Here is a 14,131-nt window from a genome sequence, read left to right on the forward strand (position 1 = left end):
GAACCAGTGCTACATTCAACATACCATGTGACACACAAAAATTGATGTTTATCTGTGTTTTTTAATATTTGCTTTCAAATTAAGAAATTGAGTAATATATATAGTACTAAAATTTGAATTACAGTTTGATTCTAAATTTATTGACATAAATTCATGAAGTAGTAGTTCAATAAAATTTTGAATGCGAGTCAACAAACGAGATGACATGGCCTTTCACCCGTGACCCGTCTTGAAAGGGTCCCTTTCAATATTGGATGTTGGGTCCCCGGATCAATATCTCAAACCTACCACGTGTCATGTTCTGGAGTCAGAGTGGTTCTACATTCCCTCCAATCTCTTGAACTGGAGGTGAAAACGATATGATCCTTATCCTACCCTTGAGTAGGTTGTCGGTTCCCAGCGGTTTGGCTTTTGGATGTAGTTGACTTTGCGAGTACAAACCATCATGCCCTAGCCGCTCTACACCTAGGGGCACATCCATTGATTTACCCATTTTCATACTTTGTGGGATTAAGTTACATAGATATTTCACAATTAGGATCACTATCGTGCCTCAGTTCTCTCCAACTTGGATGTGCTTCTCTCTTTTCCTTCCCTTATCTACTACACACTTCACAGATGGGCAAGGAGTATACCTGCTCAGAAGTGGTGTGGTTCCCTTCATCAGATCTTCAGATCTGACTCTCTCATTTCCAGTGGTATCCTTCGTATGCTTTCAGGGGGTACTTCTGTCGTTGTCTCACACCGATCCCTCCACCCAATGTGAGATTCTAGTAATCTCGTGAGAGGATAGAAGAACTGTATCATAAGTTAAAATGTTTCTATACTGAAAATGTATTTTCGAGAGGTATTTCCCTCTTCTCATCCTTCCTCCCCACTTTCATCTGGTGCTTACATCTTCTGCCAAACTTTGAAGTGATAGTTTGGTAGAGACATATAGAGGGAACAACATGCATCACGTATGTTGCACTCCTTCTGCTGGAGGAGTGACACATGATGTTTTGCATGAGAGACATGTTGGAATCATTTGATTCCAATAAGGAGGGGGCAAAAGGCTTGTGGCATGCGCAAAGAAAAAAGTTTGCATATAGAGAGCAGCGTTGGATGAGAATAGGTGTCTTGTGAATAGAGAGAAGTACTTATCGGAAATACATTTTCACTATAGAAACATTAGAACTTTTGAAATGTCATTCTCTACACTTGAGCTGTATAAGTAGATTGTATAGTCATCAATATATTTCTATAAGTGTTTCTCTGATAGGTAGTTGCCACCCATTTCACAGTCAACATGAAAAATTCGTTTTTTAATATTAACATGAAAATCTTGTATGCAAACTACTCAGTCTCTGTCAGACTCTGACTCCATAAATTCAGACAAATCTTTAGTAGAAATACTTAATTAAAGAAATTAATTAATTAGAAATTAAATAGAAATTACAAATTAATATTAATATTAGAAATTAAATAAAAATTAGAAATTAATAATTAGAAATTAAACAACCTTATAATATTTACTAAAGCTTACCAAATTATGTGAAGATACACTTAGTATATTTTCATGGTTACATGATGGTTGTAGGTTGGTCAAAATGACAAATCCTGTGTACAGAGTTAAACTGAATATTGCACCATTTATTCTAGATGTGTGGTTGAAATGAAATCTGGTACTGTTTGTTATATTGTTTGGTTTAAGTAAGCATTCCAGAGATTATTATAAAAAACATGGTTTGGTTAAACTAATCACTATGCTATGTGTTTTAGAAGTTGTTTAATAGTTTACCTAATTTTTGTTTTGCATTATGTTATTAAGGTTGATTACTATATTTTTTTAGATGTTGACCCACCACGGAGACTGATGTGTGGTGGTAGTCAACTAGCTCTAGAACGTATGCTTCAATTTGGTCGAGAACTGCATTCTTTTAGTGTTCAACTAAAAAGGGAATTTGGAACTAATGACGCCAACAAAAAAATGTTGCAGGTGGGTTGATCTTAACCTGCAGTTAAATATACATATATCAAAGTGCCAGAGACTTTCAGAAGTTATTAAAGATATCATAGGACTGTGATAGTTGAGTTGGGTCTTTAACTTTAGTTTTAATCCATAATAATTATTAAGTAGTAAACACAATAAATTCTAAAAGAAATAAACATGACTGAATTCTGACATTGACATTAAAAACATATTTGAGATATTCAAGTTCAACTTACTGCGGCCCACCCGCTTATGGTTTATCATTACAACGTATTTGAAGATACTCTATTAACTTGTTTAATATTCATTCAATGGTACACTGAGCATACTTAAAGGTATCTTATGAGATGTGTATATGGTTCATATATGCTGTCTTAGTATTTCACATAGATATATTTCTGTGTTTGTTGGTACTGTATACATATTGCTCACACTTATCTTTGTGTGTTTCTTTTCCCAGGATGCCTTCAGTCTTCTAGCCTATTCAGATCCATGGAATTGTCCAGTTGGTTATCAGTTAGATCCGGTACAGCGAGAACCAGTCTGTGCTGCCCTTAATGGTGCAGTTCTTGGTAAAACTTCAGATATAACTCTCTTAACATTAACTTGTGTGTATGTGTGTGTATAGTATTTTTAAAAACTCCAGTCTATAATAATAATAATGCTAACTTTCTGTATTTCTTCCTAAATGTGCAGACATGCTATACCATAATGTCTACTTTTTGTTAAGTGTTAAAATGAAACATAGCTTTAGTGTTTAGTTATAATATGAAGAAAACTATAAAAATAAAAAAAGAGAAATTGAAAAAGTTCGAAGAACATTTTTGATATATTTTTTTCACCTATTAAATAAGTTTATCACTAAAGAAGCACTCTTTGAAGTTTTCATAGTAAGTGAAAGTCAGGTCAGTACCAATAGGATACCAGGGTATATATATTTTTAGATGCTTGGAGAACATGTATAAGTAGGTGTATAACCTATCATAAAGGGTTGGATGTGATCTAATATCTAGTGTGTTTGGTTATGAATTAAATGGTTCAAGGTTTGAGACAGAAAGCCACTGAATATGCTTCACATTTTTGGCCATGGGTGTGTTATCGAAGTGCCATTTAATTCCATTATCTTGTTCAAAGAGCTGGGTAAAGTACTTGTAGTAGTGGGTACTGCTACCTGACCACCATCCTTTTAGAGATAGCTATACTTAACTTTGAGTCTCTGGCCTAGCTCTTTAGTGCTTATAGCAAATAATGAGTTGTTTTCTATTGCTACCTGGCTTCTTGACAACTTCCTGGTTTTAAATATTTGCAAGTCACAATATGTGATAATATCTCTGGAACAGGTAAAAAGGACTTGTGTTTTAATGGCATTACTCTATCCAGGGTTGATTCAATAAAGGTTCTAGGAGTTGTTATTCAGAATAATCTTAAATGGGATGAACAAATTGAAATGATTTCTAAAAAGCTAATCAGAGTAGTTTATATAATGAGCTGGTGTAAGAGGGTTTTTTCTACTCCAAGTCCTCTATCAAATCTATTATGCCATTTTCTTTAGTCAAATGACTTATTGTTTAAGTGTTTGGGACTCACACTTTGGTGCATTAAGGCCAGTCTGGCTATTGCAAAAGAGTGTAGTGACATTCTTGATAGGCCTTCCTTACAGAGTATCTGTTTCTAATAAATTTAAGGAATACAGACTATTCATTGTTTATCAGGCCTGTGTTTACTGCTTCATTTGTGTTGCTAAGGATATTACCTTCTTTAATCCTGATATGAATTTGTTAATCCCTTTGAGAAAAAGTTTAAGTAAATGTATACCATTACAATAATTTCTAAACCTAGAGAAACATGTTTCAAATAGACTTATGTAAGTGTATCTTTAAAACAAGTGATAAGTTTTTCAGCTGTATGTGTTTATTATTATTTTTTACTTTAAGTTTATCCATTGATAGCTCACAATTGAACTCTACAAAGTCTATACATATTTGATATTAACTTTTGCTCGAAAAAAGCTACCCAACTACAATAAAAATCAACCCAGTAATGAGTATAGCCAATTAAATAAACTTTTTATGTTCTTACTAATAAAAATTAGAATTATTTGATTCAACATACACATTGTATGTACAAATTAACCAAGATTTTATATATTCATGCTTTTGGTGGATGTACGACCAAAAAATCCAAATTAAGAGACCCAAATTAAGCAAAAAATAATAATAATATTTGGAAAATATTTTGAAAACAAGTGATATTATTAAACTAATAAAATTACATTTATGTATGGGAGTTTGTATTTCCTTTTTAAAAATATAGATATGCTCAAAATTCATTGTTAGTTTTATCTAATAGTAATGATATTAAATTACTCAAAGTTACTTTTTTTTATCAATCTCACCTCAATTCGCAAATATTTTTGCGCCCAAAGTAGGTACCCAATGATAAAATAATTCCTGAATGAAGCCTAGTTAACTGTACAAACTACACCCATGTATTACTAAATTTTCATGAATTTCATCATGCTTGTTTTAATAATGTACTGTATTTTAAAATATGTTAAGTATATTTTTTGATCCAAATTGCAGTAGCACTGCTTAAAGTAAGTAAACACGTATGCTTTATGTATGTGTAAAGTGAAACAAGACCCATAAACTGTGAGGAAGCATAGAGTTTGTCATTTTTAAGGATGTCCTCCTATATATATGGGAGGACATATAAATTAGTTCTGTGTTACCACTTGTTTAAGGGGACTTGTACATGATTGAGAATAATTCTCTCAGGATTTTAACAAGCTTTGTTTCATTCTGAATTACTATTACATGGTCTTGATGAACTATGGCAGCTCTGAAAGAGAGGTGAAATTAAACATTTTAGAACTGTAAGGTGGTTAACAACAATCTATGTATATGGTGTTTCAAATGGGTTATGGAAAAGGGGTGTAATTCCCTGAAAAGGGGTTAACTCAGTAATATGTGGCAAGTTTAAGAAAAGACTGGGAAGTATTATTGGTACTTATCAACCACAGATAAATAAAAGTAATTGTCAGCTTAAGTTCGATGTGTTTATATTTTTGAATATTCATGTATGCATGTGTTTAAATAAATGATCTTTTGAAGCCAGTTAAAAATTTATTTTAAAGCACATACTTAAGTTAATTTTTATATATGTGTGTGTGTGGTACATTTTACTGATGAACAAAGGAAAGAGAATATTCAATAGATTTTTTTTCTTTCTAGAATCTCATAATTTACCACGTCAACCACCACTAGAACTTGCCTTAGCTCATGCACAAGAAATTGTAAGGCTCATGTCCAGTAATGGACTTGGCTCCAGTGCTTTTGCCAACTTCGAAGCTTTTCTGCATTGACTATGTTCCCGATTTAGAACATTTTGTTTTCATACAGTCAACTGAGTTCCCTAAAATTATGACTAATTTGTGTTTAACTCCACTTTGTACGGCTGTAAAATTTGTTTTTTCTTCTAAATTGTGAGTATATATAGCAAAGGTCTCACTCTTCAGTGACAATAAAAATACTGCTTCACTTTGAGAGGTGGTTTTTAAGTTGCTTTAGTTATCTGAGCTTTTCTTGTTGGTCAGATATGTGTAAAAAATAGCTGGAAATTCACAAATGAGGGAAGATGTAGCAATTTTGGTAGTAAAAGTTTCAATTCGAATGTTTCTACCTTTTGAGCTAAGAGGTTCCACAATGTATAATTAATTTTAATTGATAGGACTATTTTGTGATTAGCACATGTCTGTAATCTCCATATTAGGTTGTTATAATATTTCATGTCTGTAAATGCTTCAGATTTGTTTGTTTTATCATTAAAAACAGGACATTTTTACTTCTTGCAATTTTAACATAGGCATATTGAGTAATAGTTGTTGAAACAATTAATATAAAATTGGATGTGGCTACTTCTAGAGGATATGGTTTAGTGTTAAATAAGTCTTCAAATGATTGTCTGAATCATACTAGTGGTAATGAAGTAAAGTTTAAAAGAAAATCACTATTTGCAGTAAATTAATACAGATCATGAAAACAAAAGAAAAAATTTGATTTAGGGATTATATTGATAGTTTGTTAATTTTTGAAAAATTGAATTCAGTTTAACAGTAAAAACTATCACTTCATTTTTTATTTTTTCTTAGTGAAAGTTTTGAAGTCAGATACATTTTATTTAGTAATGTATCAGCCAAAAAGTTCTGTTGGAAAACTTTTCTTGTTCATATTAAAATGGGCAACAATTCAAGTATGTTTCTCACCAAGTTACAATTTTAGTATCAGATAGACCCTTATAGTTGTTAAAGTTTTGGTATTATTTACTGTCAATATGACTTATCACTTTTGCATCAGATATTAAGTAATATAACAAGGCTTTACTAAGTTAATATATATATATATATATATATCTTAAAAGTTTTGAATCTGTATTCATTGGTTTATTCAAAGCTGAAAAAAGAGAATGACTTCATTTCGTAGTGTATATGGCAGTCTCTCTATTCATACACAAACACAATAAATGTATTGTTACAATAAGTATTTTGTGTTTTTAAAACACATTTGGTATGGTAAAACAACAGTAAAATTATTCCTGTTATTGTAGGATACAATTTTTTTTACCCGGTGTATGTTTGTAACTGACAAGCTTAACTAATCTGATATAAAAATTGAAGTGGATTAAAAGTGAAGAAAGTTTTTTAATTGGTTTGAAACGTTTGTTTTTTGACAACAGTTAAATGCCATGTTTTGAACTTTTCAACTGTCATTGTTATCAACGTTCAGAAATTACTGGAGTAGTTTATATAAAAATTTGATAATTAGCAAACATCTAGCAAATTAGTAAAAAAAGAACCTGGCATTTCTTTGTAGTAAGAGCCATTTCGTAAGCATCCTAAGTCTTATAAGTAATAATTTCATATTCATTTGAAATGTTCATGCTCCAAGATATATCTGTAATCAAGATTTTTGTTTTTTGAATAATCTATTTTCAGTTTATTTAATACAAAATGTTTTGAAAATGTGATTAAAAAACTGTCATTAGATTATACAAGGTAATATGTATCATGTTAATGATTGGAATATTATATTTTTGAGCAACATCACAGGTGTGGTGTGGCTTAAGTCAAGATGAACATGGAATAAGCATAAGAAGAAACCATGATGAAGGTCAGATAACTTACACGTACTCTGTTTTTTGACATAAAAGAAACAGCTTTAAAATCTTTTAACTGTATTTCATTTCACCAGCAAATCAAAAAAGTACAGAACTTTGAAATTATGGTGTAGGTGGTGTTCTTATCTCACTACTAAAATGTTACAGTTTACATTTTGAGGACTTTGATCCAAGTAAACTCTGTGGTGAGATGAAATCCTTAACACACAATGTGTTCTACACATGTTATGACTGTTCAATATTATATACGTGTCTTTACTAGAGTAGCAGTGTTTACATTTTTGTCTAGAACTTCAACTGTGTAAAAAATGATTGTACTGAGGTTTGTTGGTTTGTTTGATCTCAATCTTCCTTTGTTTATAAGAATTTTTACTAAAATCAGTATGAATGTAAAGGTCTCTTAACAAAAATAAAAACTGCACTTATTGCTAACAATATTTGTATTTTGACATCCTTTTTCAAGATATTCTTATTTGAAGTACAAGTGACAAACAAGCACTGTTCAGTTTTTAAACACAGTTTGTGAAATTATAATGTGAGTAAAGCGTTAAAATGTTTTAACTACAAACAAATTACAAAACTTTACAACAAAACTACTATGGGATCTTTGTTTATTAATACTAAATTTTTCTTAAACTTGTATTTCTTAAAAAATAAGTGTATTAAATACATTTTTACTGTGTATTGTCTTAAATCTCTGATAATGCCTTTAACAATCCTCATAAATCTGGCTCAACTGTGAAAACCAATGTCTCATCATATATGTATTCCACTGTAAACATTTATTTATATTTCTTTATACTTATTATAATTTTTTGTTAATGTTTAATGATTCTACTCTGAAAAATCAACTTACAAATTCATGAATCAATCACATGTTCAGAATTTTTCCAAAATGTCTTATAGTTGTGGATCTTCCAAAAATCAAATGTATAAGGCACCATGGCAGTTTTAACTGGGGGAAAGAAAATGTTTTATTGAGTGTATTATTAATTTACACGACACTTTTAAAAGAAACTATTAACCTCTTTGACTGTTAATAAGTTTTTCAACCATTCCTATTTCAGGGTGAAATCCAAAATGTTTAGCACAAGCAAACTAATGCAAGTGACACACTCCGCATGTTCATAGTATCAAGAAGTAATGAAGTTAGTCTGCTTAAGTAAATCCAGCAATATTGAAGAAAAGATAATTTAAATGTTGACACTCGTGGGTTCTTTCTTTAATAATAATAATGAGAAAGGTTTAATTTATTGGGAAGTTAGTCTTAAATAGTGTGTATATGGATGACATATATCCACTTATTAACTAATTAGGAGTGAGTGAGTAGGAAATCAGAATAGTCTTAACGTGCAAAAATTATGAAAATTAACATCATAATCAGGAATATGCTTGAAACCATGCTTCAGTGTAGAAAGTATTTCTCAAAAACTGCATTTAAAATTTTGTAAAATGTCCTTAACAGCAGGTTTTCTATTTATATGAAGTAATGTTAATGAGTAGGTTCTCATGTATGAACAAGTTTTAATCACTATTAAGTTTAAAATTTACTTTATAAGTTGGTTAATACTAAGACATTTATGATCTGAACTCAACTTTTATCCCACTTTCTCACATAAATGCATTATAATCTAACATCGATTGTGCTTAAGTCCTCTACTTGTGTAAATGAAATTACATGAATTTTATATAAAGAACATTTGACTGCTGTGGTAATATTCCAGAAGACTGATAAGTATTGAAACATTGTAAAAACACAGTTTACATGCTTAGTTAACAGCTTTTACTGGTAATGAGATCATGAACAGAAAGAAAATGTATATATATTGAAAATTAATTACCTGATCAATCTGCAAACAGGAAAATAGTCAAATGAGAATACCTTAAAACTAGTGAAATAACTAACTTTTCCAGTGTCTTAATCTTTCAAATTATTCAAATATAATGGAAAACAAACTGATTAGTATTTTTATAAAGAAATAGAAATAGGGTACATAAAACTACAGTTAAGCTATTAATATATTTAACTCATATTATGAATCAATGAAAGTAAACTTTATAATAAAGATTATTGTATGTGAAAACAAACTCTGAGACTTGGGTTTGAACTCAGGGCCAGTGATCAATTGGATAGTGCACTGGCCTTGTTAGCCAAAGGCCCTGGATTGAAGCCCCAGTCCTGGCATTTCTTTTCACTAACAGTAATGTTTGTTAGAAAGTTTACTTTTATTAATTTAGTGAACCTAAGAAACAAAACTCTTAACAATTATTGTAAAATTTAACTATTACAGTTTAGAACAAATGACCTATTTGATGCTGTTGATACAGTTAGTAGTTGAGACAACCTTGTAATGCAGTCGTATTCACTACATGGGCACTTGTCTTTCCTGTGGCCCAGAAGAGAGAGGAGAAAAAATAATAATAATGACATAGATATTGTTAAGATTATCAATCATTGTTGAAAGTTAAAAAATAAACTGCCACAATCAACATCAGTCAGAAAGCAAGAGTGCAGTGTATGAGGAAAAATGCTATGATTACTGTACTGTCCCATCACAAAGTTAAGATGTTTCATTTACTCCTTCCACCATTACCCTCAAAAGCTTATTGAAACTTGTCACTTGGGCCAACCGTTACATGTTCCCAGACATGATGTTTCCTGTGCTTCAAGAGACCAGTGGTTGAGTGAATCAACACTGTTTGTTAGTTGTCTCGGTAATGTTGCCATGTGTGGATGTGCCTATGTGACTGTTGCATGATAAGTAGATATTTGGTCAATATTTACTGCTCATTTCTTATTTTTATAAATTCCTGTGATGATATCAAAAAATAATAGTGATGGCAGGTGTGTCTTAAAAAAGTTTCCAACTGAAAAATTCAGGACGAGTAGAAGACTTTTCAAGACGAATGGGAGCAAGAGTTTTTCTTCATGCATGGGAAAAGAGAAGGTTTTGTCATATGTTCGTTATGCCCAATTATCCCAAACGGTATAATTTGAATGGGAACCACAGTACTGTAAATTTTCCTTTGAAATCTAAAAAGAGGGGAAATGAATTGCTGTATTTGAAAAAGAAGGAGTATTTGAATTTGCTGAACAAAAAAACATTGTTATGTGCTGTGACCTGAAGTGAACTTATTACAAAAGCATCCTATGAAGTGGTTGCAGAATGAAGCCATTTATTGATACGGAGTTAGTTAAAGAGTGTATTTCGACAGTGTATAACACATTATTTTCCAATTTCCTGAGCAACAAACACAATCGTGAGGAAATAGGCAATCTGTAGTTGCTGACATGACTTGTGCAACAGGAGCAGAAGATCTTACAGATGATATATTTTCTATAATCATTGATGAATTAAGAGAGTGCCAATGTTTTAGCTTGGCTCTAGACTCCTCAACAGATCTTATGTCCACTTCGTAATTAATTTTGTTTGTTCAATATTGTTCAAAAAAAGGATTTATAAGATTATTTTTAACAATGATACCAGTAACAGGTCAAACTTGAGAAGTAGATTTATAGCAAACTGTTAAGATATTTTTTGAAAAACATAGACTCGACTGGGACAAAATTGTAACTGTGTGTTCTGATGGGTGCCTTTCCATGCTCAGCACAAACTCTGGTTTTGTTTTCTTCTTAAGAAAAAGTTAAATAAACCCAACTTATAAGCTACTATTGTATTCTTTATCAAGAAAACATGTCATCAAAGTTCCTTGAAGACTTCAGTAATACAATGAAAAAGCTGTCCATACTGTCAACAATATTCGAAGCACAAGAAATCAACCATCATGCTTTCTGGGAGGCAAAATCCTGGAAAGAGTCTTCAATCTTCACCTCAAAATTAAGCTTTTTCTTGCTGAACCTAATGCAAGTTATCCTGAGCTGCACAGTGTTGATTTTTGGTACAAAATTTCATTCCTCACAGATATTACTGAGATGTTAAACTAATCTTCAGGGAGAAAATAAATTAATAACCCAGATGACTAGCACTGTTCTTGCATTCACAGAGAAACTTTCCAAACTTCCATCTCTTTGTTCAAAACAATCCAGAAGAAAGTATTGATGTGACATACTTCATCCAGTTGTTGACCCTCTTGCAGAAAGAAATGGACTATAGGTTCCAGAACCTTGGAAAGTTTCATCATTCTTTTCATCTTATTGAAAATCCATTGGTAATTTCAACCAAAGATGTGTCAGAACTAAGTATTCTTGGCTAGAAATGATATACTTGAAAAATGAACTGACTGACTTGCAAAAAGGCAAGGCACTGGAAGGTATATTACAAGAGAAAGTTAAAATGAGTTTTGGAACATGCTTCTAGAAAAACAATACCTTTGTTATCCTGTGCCAAAAACATTATATCTCTCTGGTTTTTTTTTGTCAACATATATGTGGGAAGCAACTTTCAGTAAGTTAAATTCATGAAGAGCAGACACAGCACCCGACTTATTAATGTGCACTTGGACCAGCTTCTTAGGCTTGCTGTTTCAAAACGACCAGCAAATATCAACAAAATATTGCAAAAATCTGAAAGGTTCCACCCTTCAGTATCAAAATATAGATAGGATGTGGTATTTATACGTTTTTATTGTAATTAATTTGTTTATCTTTTATAATAATTTTTTGTTTTACACACCAAAATATATTTATGAAGAAATATATTGCAATGAATCTATAAATAATTTTTGAATTCTACTTGCAGCCCGATCAAAATTTTCTAATATCGCAATGGGCTCTAACTATTTATCTAGTGAATGCCACTGTTGTAATTGGTATTTAAAAATATACGTACGGCAGAAATCTTTTTCATCCATAAGATTGTTGAACAATTTGCCAAAACATTCACACCACTCTCATTCTTAATTTAGTTTTGCATTGTTCACAATACTTTTCAAATCACGAATGAGGTTAAGAGTCAACACATCAGGTAAAAAACAAATTTACAACATTCCTGTATCTGTACTTCCTAATCATGTAACTATTAACTTGAAAATTCACAACCAATAGCAGTTTTCACAAAACATTTAAGGACAAGATGTCTTTTGGTCCATCAAGACTGCCTCATTCAATTAAAAAAATGTTCAAATCCTGATTAAATTATCCAACCCAGATAATTTAAATATTTATTGAGCTTTTCCTTACACATTCTTAAATTTCCTGTATCAACAGCATCTGAAGGCAACCCATTCCATAGGCCAACCACCTTGCTAGAAAAAATTAACTGTCTCAGCTGAAGATGACTCCTTCTCTCACAAAATTTATATTTATTTGTGTACCCTTGTTATACTATTCTCCTCATTAAATATGTTCAAAAAAAAGATGCATCAATACCATCAATTCCCTTAATAATAAATATCTCAATCATATCCACTCTAATTCTTCTTCTATGATTCATATTATTTGTTTTTTATCAAAATTGTTTTGGCCCACTTCTCTTTTGCTTCAGTTTTTATTAAGAGACTTGATTAACAAGTACACCAAGATTCTTTTGTTCCATAACACTGTAAAGGTTATTCCCATTGAAATTATACTTATAATTTTAACTTATGATATCCCTCATCCATTACCTTGTATATTTTCATAATTAAAAGTCATTTTACAGCTATCTCTCCAACTCGCCAAACGATCTAACTCTTTTTGTAAAGTCTCAGCATTCTCCTTACAGCCAGCAACAACTAAGACCTAAGCAAATTTAAGTAATTTATTTACCTTTCTTTACCTATGTCATTGATGTAAATCAAAAGGTGCAAAGCATTTTATGTGACACCTTATCCTATGCTTTCTGAAAATCCAAATATATTAAACTTACACCTTTGTCCTCATCAACATAAGCAATAACCTCTTCAAAGAATGTCAAAAGATTAGTAACACATTTTCACAATCCAACAAAATTGTAATATTTTGGAAATTACTTTGCAAAGCATCTTTTATCAGTCTGTAAAAAACTTTTCCCACCACTATTGTAAGACTAATAGACATATAATTATTTGGACAATTTTTATTACTTCTTTTAAAAAGAGGAACAGCATTAACCACTCCTCTGACACCTGTTCAGTACGAAAGTACTTAAGAAACATTAGCAAGTGATTCACATATCCAATTCTTAACCTCTTTCAAAACCCTTTGGGAAATATGTTTAGGAGCCTTGTCATTCTTTAAGTTTCCCAGTTTTTTCTTGACAAGCTCAGAATTAATATGATTATCTTCTTCATCAATCATATTTCCATCTAGCTACTGTTCAAGGTGAGGAATACTGCTTAAATCTTCATTAGTAAAAACTGAAGAAAAGGTAGAATATAATAATCCAGCCATCTCATAATTGTCAAAAATAAGCTTTCTGTTATCATCCAGAAAGGCCCTACTCCTATCCTAACATTTTGCTTACCATTAATGTATGTATAGCAGTCATTACTGTTCATTTTTAAACAAGCTTTTTTGTGTTTCTCTTTTGATTACTTAATGCCCTGTCTAACTAATTCTTTTTATCTATAATCCTCTACATCTCCCATTATAGCAGTTAATTTGAATTTCATAAATTTATAATGCTTTCTTTAATTTCTTCCCTCATACTCTTGATGAGCCAACATAGTCTTTTAATTGCAGCCACCTGTTTTTCCAATAAGAATGCTGTTTTTGGTGCAAAGCTACACGATAGCTGTTAGTGCTATGTTCACCATGAGGGATTAAACTCTGGATTTTAGAGTTGTAAGTAAATAAAATTCCCACTGGGAGACTCCTAAAGAAACTTGTCTATCTTGAATATTAAAAAATTTATTTTTACAACATGTCCAATTTGATCAATATCTTTACTTAATTCATAATAGACAAGTCTTTTTGCATCCCTTCAAAATTTACCATTTTTTGAAATTTGTAGCAAAAATCTTGTAATTTTTAATCTCCATATGCAGTAAAACATCAAACCTAATTATGCAATGATCACTTGCATTCAGATGTTCCCTAATCTCTACCCTTTCAAAAATTTATAT

General features: G+C 31.2%; 1 protein-coding gene across 1 annotated transcript in view; it reads left to right on the forward strand.

Moving 5' to 3' along the window:
- Nucleotides 1-7,582, forward strand: part of LOC106469403 (ran-binding protein 9-like) — a 63,322-nt gene extending 55,740 nt beyond the window's left edge. Inside the window, exons 9-11 of the mRNA XM_013929892.2 lie at nt 1,833-1,978; nt 2,433-2,544; nt 5,206-7,582. Of these exons, the coding sequence (XP_013785346.1) occupies nt 1,833-1,978; nt 2,433-2,544; nt 5,206-5,336 (389 nt within the window). The 3' untranslated portion in view covers nt 5,337-7,582. The remainder of the gene's footprint in view (nt 1-1,832; nt 1,979-2,432; nt 2,545-5,205) is intronic.
- Nucleotides 7,583-14,131: the final 6,549 nt, after the last annotated feature.

Source organism: Limulus polyphemus, unplaced genomic scaffold, assembly GCF_000517525.1.
Source record: "Limulus polyphemus unplaced genomic scaffold, Limulus_polyphemus-2.1.2 Scaffold3467, whole genome shotgun sequence".
Classification (NCBI taxonomy): Eukaryota; Metazoa; Arthropoda; class Merostomata; order Xiphosura; family Limulidae; genus Limulus; species Limulus polyphemus.